Source organism: Fulmarus glacialis, unplaced genomic scaffold (assembly GCF_000690835.1).
Source record: "Fulmarus glacialis isolate BGI_N327 unplaced genomic scaffold, ASM69083v1 scaffold17770, whole genome shotgun sequence".
NCBI lineage: Eukaryota > Metazoa > Chordata > Aves > Procellariiformes > Procellariidae > Fulmarus > Fulmarus glacialis.
In genome coordinates, this window is record NW_009187306.1 from 6,210 (window position 1) to 6,644 (window position 435).

The following is a 435-nucleotide window of genomic DNA, read 5'->3' on the forward strand; positions in this document are numbered from 1 at the left end:
TTATTCTGTGGCCGCAGTGCTGCGGCTGAGGGTCCCGTTGAAAAGGGGTCGGTCGAGGAAGAGCAGGAAGGGGATGGGGGGTGCCCCCTCCAGCTCCAGCACTGTGATGTTGTTGGGGCAGCCAACATGCAGCACCGAGCCGGGCACAAAGAGGGTCTGCTGGGGCCCGCGGCGGGGCCAGTACCGGCCCAGGTTGAAGCCGTTTATCCACAGCTGGCCCTGGAAGATGGAGATGGGACTGAGCTGTGCCCCTCTCCACCCTCACCCCCTCTCCCGGCTATGCACCACCTTACCTTGCTCCAACCTGGGAACTTCACGAAGGTGTCCCAGGCGATGCCAGGGGTCTCAAAGGTCCCAGTGTAGAAGGCTGGCCCTGCTCTGCCTGGGCTGCTCGATTTTGGCAGGGCAGCGTGGGGCCAGCCCTGCTGGATGGCG

The 435-nt window shown here is 64.4% G+C and overlaps 1 protein-coding gene across 1 annotated transcript in view; it reads right to left on the reverse strand.

Annotated features, from left to right (window-relative positions):
- GLB1L (galactosidase, beta 1-like) overlaps window positions 1–435 on the reverse strand; it is a gene marked incomplete at its 5' end in the record, with an annotated part of 5,341 nt that continues 4,906 nt past the window's right edge. The window contains 2 exons of the mRNA XM_009574770.1: window positions 1–219; window positions 294–422. Coding sequence (XP_009573065.1) covers window positions 1–219; window positions 294–422 — 348 coding nt within the window. The remainder of the gene's footprint in view (window positions 220–293; window positions 423–435) is intronic.